This window comes from Lycium ferocissimum, chromosome 11 (genome assembly GCF_029784015.1).
Source record: "Lycium ferocissimum isolate CSIRO_LF1 chromosome 11, AGI_CSIRO_Lferr_CH_V1, whole genome shotgun sequence".
Lineage (NCBI taxonomy): Eukaryota > Viridiplantae > Streptophyta > Magnoliopsida > Solanales > Solanaceae > Lycium > Lycium ferocissimum.
The window spans coordinates 18,625,966-18,637,713 of NC_081352.1; the positions used below are offsets into that span (position 1 = coordinate 18,625,966).

The window sequence follows — 11,748 nt, forward strand, 5'->3', positions numbered from 1 at the left end:
TCGTACCTATTTCTTTTAAGTATGATGATGTTGTTAAGGAGAAAAACAGAAACAAACCATGGATTACATAGCCATTTTTGGAGGATTAGTCCTTGCCTGGACTTTGGTCAAAATCCTCTGTCTGGTACAAGAAATTAGAAGCAGAGGATATAACAACAGGAAACTTCCACCAGGTCCAATCCATTTACCCTTCATAGGTAAGTTCGATTGAACACTTTTTTTTTTTTTAAAGTTAATCATCCAACTCTATTGAGAGTGGATGTTCTTTTATAGATAATCAAAAAGTACAGAAACAAGGGAGGAGAACCTCCTTATACCTACTAAGGCTCCAGCCTCCAAACCATACATATAGCAGGATTTCATTGTCAGCTCACAAAAATATTGGTTGAGATGCATTCATCTCTCTATACAAAAGTTGATCCCTCAAGGAACATCGAAAGAGTAAAATCTATACATGCTAGACTTATCAAAACAGGATTTCTTGCAACATTTTATCCTAAAAGAGGGAAACTTCATTATGTCTATGTTGAGGGCCCCCCTAATTTCCTTAGGCAGAGTGTGGATGGTTTATCCATGTAGTATCTGAACATTGCAGTCCCCAATTTGCTAAGCCATCAGCAACTTTATTACCTTCCCTATAACAATGCTCTATTTTCCAGTTTGTCAAGATCAGTCTTGATGTTCTCTAGGGTATTCCACATGTCCCATGGAAGGTCTTTGTTGTTCATAATCCAATCGACAAGTAATTTGGAATCAACTTCCACTTCAAGGTTACTAATGCCATTCCGCACACATCAGTTGATGCCAATGGCGGATCCAGAATTTTCACTCAGGGTGTTCGGAAAAATAACTAGACCTAAATACACTGTAATAGATGTTCAGGGTGTTCAAAAGTCAATATATGTACATGAACACAGAAAATTTATCCTAAATATACACTGTAATTTTTTGTTCAGGGTGTTCGGGTGGCCTCTTACTGCATCCGCCCCTGGTTGATGCCAATCTCCAGAGCCAAGGTTTCTGCCATGTTGTTGGTCTGGTTTCCAAAGAACTTCCCAAAAGCATCGATTAATTTTCCATGCTCATCTCTGATAATGCCTCCTCCACTACTAGGACCCGGATTTCCTTTTGCACACCCATCAGTATTCAGTTTCAAGAAGTCAATCTCAGGTCTAGACCAGCTAAAAGGGATTGAAATGATCTGATTGAGCTCCGTAATATTAGTTTAAATTTTGTATTTGTCTTAAAGTAATTTAAAAAAATTATAGAATTCAGAACTCGTAAACTTCAAATCTTGGCTCTACTTCTGCAGGTAATCTTCATAACTTACTAGGTGAACAACCACACAAGTCCCTAGCAAGGCTTGGCAAGAAATATGGTCCAATATTCAGCCTGAAATTGGGGAACACAACCACAATGGTGATATCTTCATCAGCTGGTGCTAAAGAAGTCCTTCAAAAGCAAGAATTAGCATTTTCAAGAACAGTCCCAGATGCAATGCATGCCCACAACCATCACCAATTTTCTGTAATATGGCTGTCTATGGATAATCGATGGAGACAACTCCGGAAAATCTTGAATACTTATATCTTCTCAGGTATTTTTCATTGGCTGATTACTCAAACTCAATCCACCCCAAGTTTGCTTGCGTTAAAATAGGTTGGTCAAACAACATGTAATAATCCAACCCGCCTAACATGACCCAACTTCCCATCCTTTTTATTTTACTTCTCGAGGAAAAAGTGAAAACCAATATATTTTTCTTAGGGCCCGTTTGGTCATAAATACCAAAAAAAAAATCACTTTTTTTAGAATTTTTGAAGTTGGAGTTGGAGTTGTGTTTGACCATAATTTTTGAAATTGTAGTTTTTGGTGAAATGTAGTGTAAAAAAGTGAAAAAAGTTGAAAAACTTTGAAAAACAAGTTTTTCTTGTTTTTAGTATTCCGGAATACAACTCCGAAAAAAAGTGAATAATTTTTATGGCCAAACGCTAAAAGTAAAAAAAGTGAAAAAAATTTCCGGAAAAAGGTGAATAATTTTTATGGCCAAACGCCCACTTAAATTGTTAGCTTAAGTACTTTTAAATTTATATAATTTGCAGTCTCCAAATTTGACTTGTACGTTTGGGTTCCATTTTAACCCGCTGGATTTTACTATTTGAAACTCCCTCCGTCCGAAATTAATAATCACTTTAGATCAAGATAATAATCGCAAAATAATTGTCGCTTTAGAAATTCAAGACTAAAGTTGACAATTGTTTTCAATTATTATACCCTTAATGACGCAATATTTAAGAAAAAGAAATCATCAAATCATCTACTTTTATTAAATAAGGTTAACTTAGTAACCATGTCTTATACTTATTGTTTTTCTTAATGACTGTGAAAAAGATAACGCGATCGTTAAATTGAAACGGGGAGCGTATATTGTAACCCAATAATTTGATGGATAATATTGCATTCAACCCGCTGTATCAACCCAATAAAAGTGTCATAATCAAACCAGTGAACCACTAACTTGAGGTTACTGTAAACTAAGTTGATTTTGCCACTATTTTTCCCAGGGAACAGGCTTGATGCAAACCAGTATCTGAGGTCTAGGAAGATCAAAGAACTTATTGCTTATTGCCAGAAGCATAGCCAAACAGGGGAGGCAGTTGATATTGGCCAAGCTACTTTCTATACCTCATTAAGTTTACTTTCCAATACCATTTTCTCCAGGGATTTTGCCGACCCCTATGTAAATTCAGGTGAGTCTTTTAGTCCCATCAATATTTATATGTCTGTTGAAAATATGGAGAATTCTTAGCACTATTTATTTTGTATAAATAACTGAATGAGGCGACATAGTCAGTGATGATTCATGTATATTTGACCCTAACTTGCTTGGAATTGAAACATCGTTATTGTTGTATGTGAATTCAGGTAAAGAATTTAGAGAATTAGTTTGCAAATTTATGAAGGAGTTTGGTAAGCCCAACATTGTGGATTTCTTCCCTATTCTAAAAAGGATGGATCCTCAAGGGATTAGGCGACGTATTAGCATTCATGGGGGGATGTTGCTTAAGCTTTTTGAGGGGTTAATCGATGAACGCATGGAGCACAGGAAGTTGCAAACTCGTACTAGTAGCAACGACGTTCTTGATGTACTGCTCAATGTTAGCCAAGAAGATCCCAAGGCAATTGAAAAAAAGGACATAGAACATATGTTCCTGGTATGTCTGATACTGATTCTTCTTATTCATTCATTCAGTAGATAATTTACCAAATGCTACGATGTTTGGCTTCATTAGGTTTCTTTTGATCTTCTTCCTTTGGCATATATATGTTTTCGTCTTTTTTGACCTTTTATGTTTTAGTTGCATTTCTAGGATTGTCCAATACATTTTATTGAAATGCAAGATATAGTTAAATATCATAGCTACTAATGAGCAGCGGATTCAACAATGGGTCCATGGGTTCCACAGAACCTAATATTTTGGAATCGAATCTGATATATATGTGTGGAAAAAGAGAGTATAAACGGAGTTAGATATACATTCAGAACACACAGCGTTTAAGTAGATATACATATACTTACGAATATACGACTAGGGAAGACAATAGGTATATCCCAAATTGGACTGTTTACAGATTATTGTACATTTGTTGCTTTCTAATTAGAATAGACTAATTTGTATCTTTAAAAGGAAATAACACCATCCATATTCTCTATGATGATGTATAGCATATATGGTACTCCCCCGTCCCAAATTAGTTGTTTGTTTTAGAAATAATTTAACTTTAATGCGTTTATTTGGATTAGATTATCTTAATATTTACAATCAAAATTAAGATATTCAAAAATTATTCGAAAAGTACAACAAAACTGCAACTTTTCTCATGTCAATTTGATGAAAAAATACGTTTTAAAATATTAGTCAAAGTTTACAAAGTTTGACTCTCAAAAAGTGAAACATGATAAGTAATTTGGGAAGAAGGGAGTAATAAGTTCTCCTAGTTTCTCAACTGTGGGATTAGTATTGCAGGACCTTTTTGTTGCTGGAACTGAAACAACTTCAAATACAGTGGAATGGGCAATGGCAGAGGTCATGAAAAACGCAAATGTAATGAGAAAAGCCCAAACCGAGCTCGAAGAAGTTATTGGCAAAGGCAAAGTAATAGAAGAAAAAGATATTTCCGTCCTCCCTTATTTGCAATGCATCGTGAAAGAAACCATGCGATTACACCCACCGGGCCCCTTTTTCTTGCGCAATGCCAAACAAGACGTCGAGGTGTGTGGTTACTTTGTCCCTAAGGGCTCTCTAGTTGTAGTTAATGTTTGGTTAATGGGCCGCGACCCAAATATTTGGGAGGACCCTTTGGTATTTAAGCCCGAGAGATTTTGGGGTTCGGAGTTTGAGGTTCGAGGCCAAGATTTCGAGTTAATTCCATTTGGTGGGGGTCGGAGAATATGCCCTGGCTTACCTTTGGCAATGAGGATTGTTCCGGTTATATTGGGTTCATTGTTGAATTCATTTGATTGGAAGGTTGAAGGGGAAATAGCACCAAAAGACTTGGACATGGAAGAAAAGTTTGGTCTTACATTAGCAAAATCGTGTCGTCTACGCGTCGTACCTATTCCACTTTGAAGGTTTGTCACACATTGGCCTTGTACCATGATCTAACGGATCTATAAACTATTTTTGAAAGTAGATGGGCAAATCTAAAGCTTTTATCTTTAATTTTCTCGTGATCATGATTTTGATTTTAATTTTTTCAATTCCGTCAGTCGAAAAGGATATATTAGAGCCGTTTGTGTTACGGAAAGGGCATAAATATGCCACCTTTTTAATGGATGATATAATTGCTCGGAGTATATTCAAACCTTTTCCCTTTTTATTTCTTAATGGTTCCATCAGTGATACAGAGAAAAAGTATGTATTTTGCAAACCACAAAGGCAAATGTGTTGGTGAATATGCTAGATGGGCCAGACCACGTGCATGTAAGGCTTGCCTACTCGAACCTTGAGAACAAGGTTCTTATTGGAACCAGAGGTATTTTGTGAATGACCTGGACCAGTATCGATAAAGCAGCCCAACACCAAATTAAGTGGCTATGTTTGCGATCTGAGTTGATAAAATGGCGATTAATTAAGGGATCAAAGTAGGCTTTTTTAAAAAAAACATTTTACACAACTCAATTGAGTGGGATTTTCCATTTCTCATAATAAGCAAACTTTACAAAAGAAAGGGTTACTTAAAACCTTCACCTGCATTATTGGAACAGGCTCCAAATAATATATATACTAGGATTTTCAAATAAACTGACCAAAAATTATGCAGTGGGGGACAAACTTCAGCCTTAATATCAAATCCATAAATTCTTTCCATATCCCTGTCCTGAGCAAAGTGTTGTGCATAATTCTCCTTTCGAAAGAGGGAATATTTGTTGTATCCCTGTTGAGTTCACCTCTGGTTTCTATGGGCAATTGAACTGTGAATCCCAACCATTCAGTGGTTGAACAAGAAACACCATAATTGGCTAGTCTATCTGCTTATTGTTATGAATGGTGCTGGACCAGTATTACAAACCAACCCAACATTAGATTAAGTGGCTATGCTTGGGATCCAGGATAGCGACTTAAGGGGAGCAAATTAGGCTTATGCCCATTGTTGAGTAAGCTGTCTGATTCCTCTCATCTCCATTCTTAGTCTGAGCTTCTCATTCCCCTTCTATCTATCCTTGTATTTTCCGTTCAATCATTCAATTCCAGTGTTAGTTTTCGCAGTCGTTTACATATATTCAGTTGAGTTGAGGAATTTTTCATTGTTGAAGTAATTAATAGAAGAAGTCGTTTACTTCGCGAAGTGTTTGTAAACTGATTCATTATAAAATGTGTGCCAGTGTTGTAACGACGAGGGCATGGTTAACCCCAACTTTATATGGAGGGCAAGTACAGATCATTTCCGAAACCACAAAGATATATAATTTTGAATATTTTCCTTTTATTAATTGTTGTATTCCACCGAGCTAAATAAGTTCTTATGAAATACCTATAAGTGAATGGTTCCAGTTACTGATGGCTAGTGACAAGACAAGAACATCACAATAAAATCCCCTAGACACGAAACTTTTGGTCCAACACTATAGAAAATGCCATAGATTCTTTTCCACGACCTTGCATTATTTTTTGAAATCGATTCCACAATTTCTTTCATTTCTTTGCAGAGTGTTCATGTTGCTTTCATATGAGCTAGTGGACCCTTGATTTTCTTTTTAAAAAAAAGATAAACGAAGGAGATTGAGAGTTGAGACTAAACTTATTGTTTTTAAATTCTTATTTTTGTTCTAATATGAACAACCGGCCGCCGTTAAATTCAACAATACTATAATAACTATATCTAAATCGTAAGAAAATTGAGATCAATTATATGGTCATGTAATTCTATAAAAGCTCATATCAATTTATTAAGATTGATACATCAACAACCCCTCAAACTTGTGAATAAATTTTATTTAGATACTCGAACTACTACTTGTTTCAATTGAGCACCTAAACACATGATTTAATGTTTCCTAACTAGACACATTAAAAGTTTGAATTTTTTTTTTTCGCGTGTTCTTAGATGCCTATTGTGTAGATATACATTAACCACTTAAAATATGTTACGTCCTTTATTATATGGATTAATCTCAATTAGTCGTAAAACCTCAGGCATGTTCCAATTGATGATGATGTATATAATTAAAGGGATGACCTATTTTATATAGTTAACTTATCTACGTAATGGACACTTGGATCATGCGCAAAAGTTTTTTTAAAATATGTTAGTATCTACTAGGAATGCCTATCATGTTTTCATGTGCTCAATTAGAACAATTTGTATTCGAGTGTTCAAATGAAATTTACTTTCAAGTTTAAGAGGTTGTACATGTGAATGTATTAAGCCATTTATTAATCTATTCAATGATCATTATTGCTAGCAATTTCCTGCAGACAGAGGGAAAGCTTCTGAGCTTGGGATATCATGACCATATGGCCAGATTTGGCAATCAATTTGACTTGATCAGGAGGGCTCTTCTGTATATTATATATTTGGAATTCTTCTTCCATGACTAGATCATCTTGGCACACCACATAAACTCTTCTTACCGACCCATACTTTTCTTGTGTCAACAGCCCTTCCTTTGACATGTCTTCTGTGAAAAACTTGCCTGGTCTTATCAATATCTTTGCCAATTCCAAGTCCTAACAAAATTATATGTCCCATGAAACTTTTAGATTCTTACACAGTAAAAATGATTAAAATATTTATAGCTCCTACATAATTAAGTAGTTGCGCAAGAATCACAAATAGGAGTTAGATATAATTGAGAATAACAATGTACAAATAAGAACTAATCCCAAGAAAAAGGCAGAATAAATTGGGTTGAATTGAGAATATATGAATCTATTATTTATTGTTCAAGAATTCTTGTTTAGGAAGCTCATACCAACCATACATAGTGTTTTGACCTATGATTTCAATTTTTCAATTTCAGCAAAAACCCTAAAATTTCAGAAATTACAATAATAGCCAGTTTATTTAATTTTTTGAGCAAATAAACAGTTAATAGGATAACTATCCATGATTCTGAATCGCTTTTGAAATTAAAGCTAGAGATCAACCCGCATGTTTGTTTATATATCATTTATTACTGATGTTCTCATTTACCAAAAAAAATTCTTTCTTTACTATCATTTAGATCCCTCTAGACATAAAACACTTCTATTTTTGTGAGCAATTGTTTTGTGTGTGATAAGCTTTTATCCTAAGAGTGTTTTCTATCAAAAAGTAAACTAACAAACAAATAAAACAAGTAATAAAACCAACGCATTCACAAAAAATTAATTATGTGAAGAAGGCTATCTTTCTCCAAATTCCTTACAAAATTATATGTGAAATATAACTTCTTTTAAAAGAGAAAACAAAATTCATCCACCAAGTAAAAATAAAATTAATTATGAATCATATGAAAATGGATAAATTAGTGATATATATGTAAATCACCTCCACTTTTAATTTAAGGATGATAGTGTATAAGTGTTAGAATGTAATTTATGTGAAAAGATTATGGAGATTTATTCTTAAGTTTAATGGATCTTATAATTATAGTAATTGATAAAGTTCTTAATTTATGTTAAAAAAATATTAAAAAAAGAGATAAAAATTGCAAAGTAATAGCTGCTCATTTCGCTGGAATATTTTCAGGACCTTTGGGACACAAGTGAATTGGTGAACTTGTCAATATCTTCCTAATTTCAACAGAATATTGGTACATATTATCATGAACTCCTTATGCGCCACTTCCATTATTGTGATTAAACATTAGCGCCTTACAAAAGGACTACTCTTTAAAAAAAAAAAAGAAATCAAAGGACACTAGGCTTTTCATCACGTAGGGCCATTTTATTAATAATCAATCAAAAGACAAAACAAATATAGTCTGTACAATTCACAAAGAACTACTCAATAAATGCCACCGTTGAGTTAAAATTATTTGGAATCTGGTTTATCCATTTTTAGCGGTTTAAATATGCGTTATTGAATACTCCATCCGCTCAATTTATGTAAACTCATTTATTTGGACACAGACTTTAATAAAATAGAAAAGACTTTTAAACTTGTGTGTTAAATGAGTCACATATATTTTATATGAATATAATTCATTGCATAAAGGTAAATTGTTTTCAAATATAAAAATGGTCATTCTTATACAACTCATTTAAATATAGACATATTTGAACGGGTTAATATAAAATGAGTTACATATGCATCATCCAATATTGAATACTCTATTATGTTTTAGAAGACACGCATCCAATCCTTGTAAAGCAAATTTATATTCGTTGTAAAAATTTAAAGTAATAACCTCAGCTTGGCAATGCGTGTAAAGATTAGCTTGCATGAAATGTGAGCCAAAAATAGATGATGTTGGTTTATTTTCCATTCCTTTATCGAATGTAAATTGACAATCCATGAGCGACTCCATTGAAGTTCTCCTGAAGTACTGCAATGCAACCACAAAATTTGAAGGGACAAAAGAACTTTGGTATTCATCAATTACATAGATAGGAAAGAATCTGCATGAAAATCCTCTCCTATTAAGAGACAACAGCCATGTAAAATGGATTTAATCACTTATTTTTTTGGCCTTTGACAATGGTAAACAATATTTAATCACTTATATATACCATGAGTATAAAAAAAAAAATATTATACACAAATTTACAGCACGTTTAAAAATTTTATACACCAATTTACAGCATGTTTGGCAAGCTTTTGGGAAGTTAAACGTGCTTATCTTAAATATATGTTAAGGTATTTATTTATCCAAGCTTTTTAGAGATAGAATTAGTGTTTTTTAACAGTAGCACAAGCTGCTTTTGATCAAAAGCTAAAAAAGTAACTTTTCCCAATAAATACTTTTGGAACAATGGTTAGACACATAGTACTACTCTAATATTGACAAAAGCACTTTGAAATTGATTAATCAAACACAAATTTCTATTCTCCAAAAATACTAGTCGAAAAAGCAAGCAGATTTTGAAAACTTGATCAAACTATATTTTAGTCAATTGTTGTAAGTTATCTGCACTACTTTTCAAATTTAACTTATAAATTCTAGTAGTGTAAAGACTTTTTGTGAGTGTATTTTAATTTGTTATTGAAGCTACAACTTATTTTTCATTACTTTCTCTTATCATACATGACTGCATTTACATATTTAAGTATCTTTAAGGTGATGTGATAGTGTAAAAGTTCTTCCACAACATTAATATATTGAGCCCAAATATTTTTCCCTTCAGTTTGATGTTTATCCCACTTATTATGTATGGTACTGATAGTTATCTATTACTATTTCTCTTTTGGGTCTCAATTTATGTAACACTCTTTCCTTTTCAATCTGTCCAAAAAAAAAATGATATCTTTCGTATTTAGTATTAATAACATTTAACTTCAAATTTATAGACATGGAAATTTTGAAGATTTAATTCAGATCACAATTTGCCTTTTCTTAACCTACATGCCCTATCAAACACCTTCACATAAATTAAAATGAGACTATTTTTAATGATCTCATCATGTAAAAATTAAAATCCAAATGAATGCAAAATACCTCTTGAATAAGAAATGCAGGAGGATCTATATGATTGGGCATATAAGCAGAGATGAAAATTGCTGCTGAAATTTTCTGAGGAAAGGCTTCCATGGCAAGAGAAATGCAAAGGCCACCATAGCTATGACCTACCAAAATAACCTTTTCATCATTTGGCAAAGAGACCATAAAATCCATCAATGGTTGAACATAATCAGATATTGAACCAATTTCCTTGAGTTGTTTCATATTGATCCCACAAGCACTAAGGTCTAAAGCAGTAACTTTGTGACCTGATTTTTCAAGAAGTGTGATAAGTTTGTACCAACACCAAGCACCAAGGCAAAATCCATGAACTAGAATAAAATGCTTCTTTAAAACTTTCTCCATATCACAACTCTTTCTCAAGTAATATTTACTAGTTTTAAGGGGGACAGAGAATTAAGGCGGACAGAGAAGGTTATTTAAAAGCCACCATGGTCCCCATATGGTTTGGTCTTCAAAGTTAATATCTTTAGTCTCCATCTAGTAATTACCATACAATGTTTGTTCGATTTAACGGAAGCTATTAAAAAAGTGGGCAAATTAGCCGGAGAGGTACAATTATTGTAATTTTTGTTATTTTTTTTTGCTTATTTCTATAATCTAATGCAGATATTTTATGTACAATTTCTGTTATTTTATATCGTCTTGCTATATGGTGCTATTTTTTTATTTTTTTTTTATTTTGTGTCGCATTAGTTAAGATTTGATGGAAGTTGGTGCTAAAGTTTTTTTTTTTTTTTACTTACACTGTTTGTGTCAAGTTCACAATAACAACAACAACAGCATACTCAATGCAATGCTAGCTATAGGTTTGGGGGCGGGGTGAAGGGGGAGGGGTGCGGTTTCTAAGGATGATAGAGTGTACGCAGACCTAATCATTACCTCATGCAAATAGAGATGTTGTTTCCGGTCGACCCTCGACTCAAGTAAAGTATTTCAAAGCAGTTTGAATGAAAAAAATATGAAAATGAAGGAGACATGACAACTAAGACGGAAAGCAGTACATAACATTAAAAAAAGAAAAGAAAAGAAGAAAACACCGAAATAATGTGATAAACGAACCACAAAAAATACAGGTTATAACAGAGATTAAAAGTATGAACTTTCGACAAGCTTATTGAAACTGCTCAGTCCATATTTAAGGGACTATTTTAAACCAATCCTTTAGTATAAGAGGCAATTTTTATCACGTTTCCTCAAAGTTGGCCATATTTTCTTCTCTTCCTTTTGTGTTGTTCGGTCAAAACTTTTGCCGAATTGTTTGTATGAAACATTTTAGGCAGGAAATACTCCTTTTTGGTGTAGTGCACAAAAATAGTATGCCCACGTGAATCATTTTTGTCGGTAAAACGTAATACGGTAGCAAATCTCAGCTAAAGTACACTATAAACCATGATACACATGCCGTACGCGTAATTATTCCAGACCTAGTCAAATGGTTAACAAAAATAAGCAATCATCCAAATTCGGCCATTAAATATACATTGAATAACTAACTATGTAAAACTGAATGAAATATGGAGATTATTCACATTATTCACTAAATAAATATATTCAGATGTATAATATGGATATCTATA

General features: G+C 33.3%; 2 protein-coding genes across 2 annotated transcripts; one reads left to right on the forward strand and one right to left on the reverse strand.

Moving 5' to 3' along the window:
- LOC132036805 (geraniol 8-hydroxylase-like) lies at positions 1 to 4,718 on the forward strand. The gene is made up of 5 exons (XM_059427195.1): positions 1 to 197; positions 1,313 to 1,597; positions 2,565 to 2,750; positions 2,926 to 3,215; positions 4,029 to 4,718. Exons 1-5 carry the CDS (start codon positions 59 to 61, stop codon positions 4,629 to 4,631), a joined length of 1,503 nt encoding a protein of 500 aa, XP_059283178.1. The 5' UTR covers positions 1 to 58; the 3' UTR covers positions 4,632 to 4,718.
- A 2,083-nt stretch (positions 4,719 to 6,801) lies between these two features.
- Positions 6,802 to 10,550, reverse strand: LOC132037497 (methylesterase 10-like). Its single transcript, XM_059428033.1, has 3 exons — positions 10,145 to 10,550; positions 8,897 to 9,034; positions 6,802 to 7,232 (listed from the first exon to the last, which is right to left on the reverse strand). The coding sequence occupies exons 1-3, from the start codon at positions 10,511 to 10,513 to the stop codon at positions 6,948 to 6,950; spliced, it is 792 nt and encodes a 263-aa protein (XP_059284016.1). The 5' UTR covers positions 10,514 to 10,550; the 3' UTR covers positions 6,802 to 6,947.
- Between the last annotated feature and the right edge of the window lie 1,198 nt (positions 10,551 to 11,748).